The sequence below is a fragment of the Colobus angolensis genome, unplaced genomic scaffold (assembly GCF_000951035.1).
Source record: "Colobus angolensis palliatus isolate OR3802 unplaced genomic scaffold, Cang.pa_1.0 Scaffold490, whole genome shotgun sequence".
Lineage (NCBI taxonomy): Eukaryota > Metazoa > Chordata > Mammalia > Primates > Cercopithecidae > Colobus > Colobus angolensis.
This window is the reverse complement of record NW_012118377.1, coordinates 328,266-331,488: the sequence shown is the minus strand read 5'-3', so window position 1 is coordinate 331,488 and position 3,223 is coordinate 328,266. Positions and strand designations below refer to the sequence as shown.

The following is a 3,223-nucleotide window of genomic DNA, read 5'->3' as shown; positions in this document are numbered from 1 at the left end:
GGCTAGACCCCCATCCTGGATCTGGCTGACTCAAGTCCTGCCGGAAGTGAACACAACTCCCCGCCGGATACTCTAGGCGCTGCCCTGCTGGTCCAAGCTCCAACCCAGAGGGCTCAGGCCCACTCCTAGCCAGCCCAGGCCTCATCTCTGCTGATCTAACCCAGCCCCGGCTGACCTAAACTCCATCCCCCTGTTGGTGTAGGGCCGCCAGTGGTCCAACTGCATCATGCGTGGTCCTGGCCCCGCAGGCTCAAGTACCCCCTCAGACGGTCTAAACTCCACCCCCCAAGGTGGTCCAGGCCTTGCCCTGACTGGTCCAGACACGGCCCTGGATGGTCCAGGTCCTGCCCCCAGATAGCCCAGGGCCCACCTCTGCTGGTCTAACCCAGCCCTGGCTGGTCTAAACTCCACCCCCAGGTGGTCTAGGACCCCAACTGGTCCAGGCAACACCCTAGATGGTGCTGGCCCTGGCTGGTTCAAGTCCCATCTCAGATGGTCTAAACCCCACCCCCAGGTGGTCCAGACCCTGCCCTGAATGTACAAGACAGGGCCCTGGATGGTCCAGGTTCTGCCCCAGGATAACCCAAGCTCCACCTCTGCTGGTCTAATCCAGCCCTGGCTGGTCTAAACTCGGCCCTACGTGGTCTAAGACCCACCCCCAGATGGTCTGGGCTGCCCCCACATGGCACAAACCGCACTCCTCTACCTAAGGTCCCACCTCTGCTGGTCTAAACCCCAACCTCTCTAGTGGTTAACTCCACTCCAAGTGCTCCAGGCCCCACCCCTACGTGGCCTAAGCCCCACCCCTAGCTAGTCCAGGCCCTGCCCTGACTGGTCTAAAACCCACCTTTGATGAGTTTACAGCCCCTGCCCTGGTTAGTCTAACTCCACCCTTAACGTTATAAACCTGGGTTTTTCCCAAGCCCTGTCCCTCTGCTCCTTTGAACTCTGTTAATGATGTCATCCTGCTGTGACCAGGCCCTGCCTATCACTTATCTAAACCCTCTCTTAGTCATATAATTCCTGGCGGAGTATCCATTCTAGGCCCTCCCCTGCTGGTCAAAAATTTGCCCTTAATAAAGCAGCCCCGCCTTCTACTCTAGGCCCCACCTTCAGCTTACCAAACCCCGCCCCGTGCGGATCTTGGCCAGGGTCCTCCCGGGACCCAGGTCCAGCTACTCCGGATTTTCAGGTCCTCCAAGCCCCACCCTTTGCAGATCTAGACCCACCCCCAAAGCACACCCTGCTCTTCCAATATGCAAAGCCCTCCCTCTTTGTATTCTACTCCTCCAAAAAAGCTCTGCCCCCTGGAATTTCCCAATGCTACTCATACGGGGTAGAAAGGGGGTCTTACCCCTTAATTACGTGCCTCTTAAATGTTCCTGTCCTAGTTCTCTGCTCCTCTAGGCCCTAGCTCTTGAGACGGCCAATCCCAGGTACTGACTGGCTTTGGTCGGCCTCTTGCTTCAATCAGCCAGGTTGACTCTTTGTGTCCTTAAGGACATAACCCCTCCCCCTTTGGCTTTTCCAGGCATCACCCTGTCTTTTCTAGCCTCTCCTTCTCCAAATGGTAACGGGCAAGGGCCGATTCAGTCTCCTTCGCCCAGCCCCTTTAGTTTCCACTTCCCGGCCCTGGACGGTTTCCCAGGACCAGCCCCCTCTTGGATCCACCTAGGTCTCCAAAGGCCAGCCCCTTAAAGCAGGCTCCTCATCCGCGCCCAGATCACTTTCTACCTCTCCTGGGCCCGCCCTCTCCGGGGCCCAGCCCCGCCTCTCTATCCTCAAGAGCCCAGTTGTGTCTCAAGATCCCACCCCCTCCCCCAGCTCCTCCCCTTCCGTCTCCAGGACGGCGGGCTAAGGATCCTAAGCGCCCGGCGTCTTACGCGCTAGACACCTGTCCCTGCCGCTTCACTGCTCCGAAGGCGTCGCGAAGGCATCCTTACCCAGCGGGTGGCGATGGAGCTTTGGGGGCCGCCTAGGAAGGCTCCGGACCCCCGGGGGTGCTCGGGGCAAGGTGGCTTTGCAGACACACACACACGCGCGCGCACATGCACTCAAGCGCGCGCACACACACGTGCGCGCGCAGGTGGGCCGCCCGGGTGGCCCCCTCCCTCTGCCTCTCACCTGCTGCCACGAACAGGATCCCTGCGCCCAGAATGATGTTTCTCTTGGACTTGTAGACCCGGGAGGCCGCCACGCACACGCCCCCAAGCAGCAGCAGGATGGCGCTAAGGATGGGGAAGATGCTGGAGGCCCGGACAACTCCTGCGGGGGAGGGAGGAAAGGAAAAGGAGGGAGAGTGAGGGCGGTCAGATGCGGCCCCCTGCGCCCCCTTCCCGGCCCCCCATCTCGCGGCGCCTCCCACCAGTTATGTGATTCTTCCTCTCCGACTGTGTTCTGGTTTATTTTACTGTTGCCTCATTCTCTCCCCTGTTTTTAAAATTTCTCTATTTCTCGGTCTGATTCCCTCTCTCTCTTTTTCTTTCTTCCTCGGGCTATTTTTCTCTCTCCTGGAATATCTTTCCCCCTCTTTGTTTATCGAAATCACTCTCCCTGTTTTTCTCCCAACTTCTCCATGGATCCTCTTTCTTTCTTTCTCGTCTGCGAATTTCTTTCTCCATATCCCGCAAATCACTTACTACCTCTCTCCACACACCTCCCATTTTCTGCCTCGCTTCATCTATCTGAGTTTTTCTCTCTCTCTACATTCCTTCCTCCTTCCTCCTCCTCCCTTTTCTGCCAGGCTGAATCTACTTCTGAGTTTCTCTTCCCTTCTTCTCCTCCCGCCCCACCCCCATTGTTTTATTGCCTGGCTTCATCTATCTTTCTGGGTCTGTCTCCCCTCTCTCTTATCTCCTGGGCCTCATATGTCTTCATAGGTTCCCCCCAACACCCCAGATTTTCTGCCTGGCCTCATCCGTCTTCCTAGGTCTCTCCCCCACTTTTTCTCCTGGCCTCATCTGTCTTCCTAGCCCCCCGCCCCTAATTTTTTCTGTCTGGCTTCGCCTATCTTCCTAGGTCTCTCCCCCGTCTTTTTTTTCTGCCTGACCTCATCTGTCTTCCTAGGTCTCTCCCCACTTCACCCTGCCCCTTTTTTGGCCTGGCCTCCTCAATCTTCCAGATTTCTTTTTCTCTCCACTCCCTTCCTCTCCCTTCCTCCCTCCCTCCCCACCCCCTTTTAGGCCTGACTTCATCTATCTGAGTCTTTCTCTTTTCCTCCCTC

At 57.2% G+C, this 3,223-nt stretch overlaps 1 protein-coding gene across 1 annotated transcript in view; it reads right to left on the bottom strand.

The window, feature by feature from the left end:
* CACNG8 (calcium channel, voltage-dependent, gamma subunit 8) overlaps positions 1 to 3,223 on the bottom strand; it is a 37,465-nt gene that overhangs the window by 8,416 nt on the left and 25,826 nt on the right. The window contains 1 exon segment of the mRNA XM_011959393.1: positions 2,125 to 2,265. Within this exon segment, the coding sequence (XP_011814783.1) occupies positions 2,125 to 2,265 (141 nt within the window).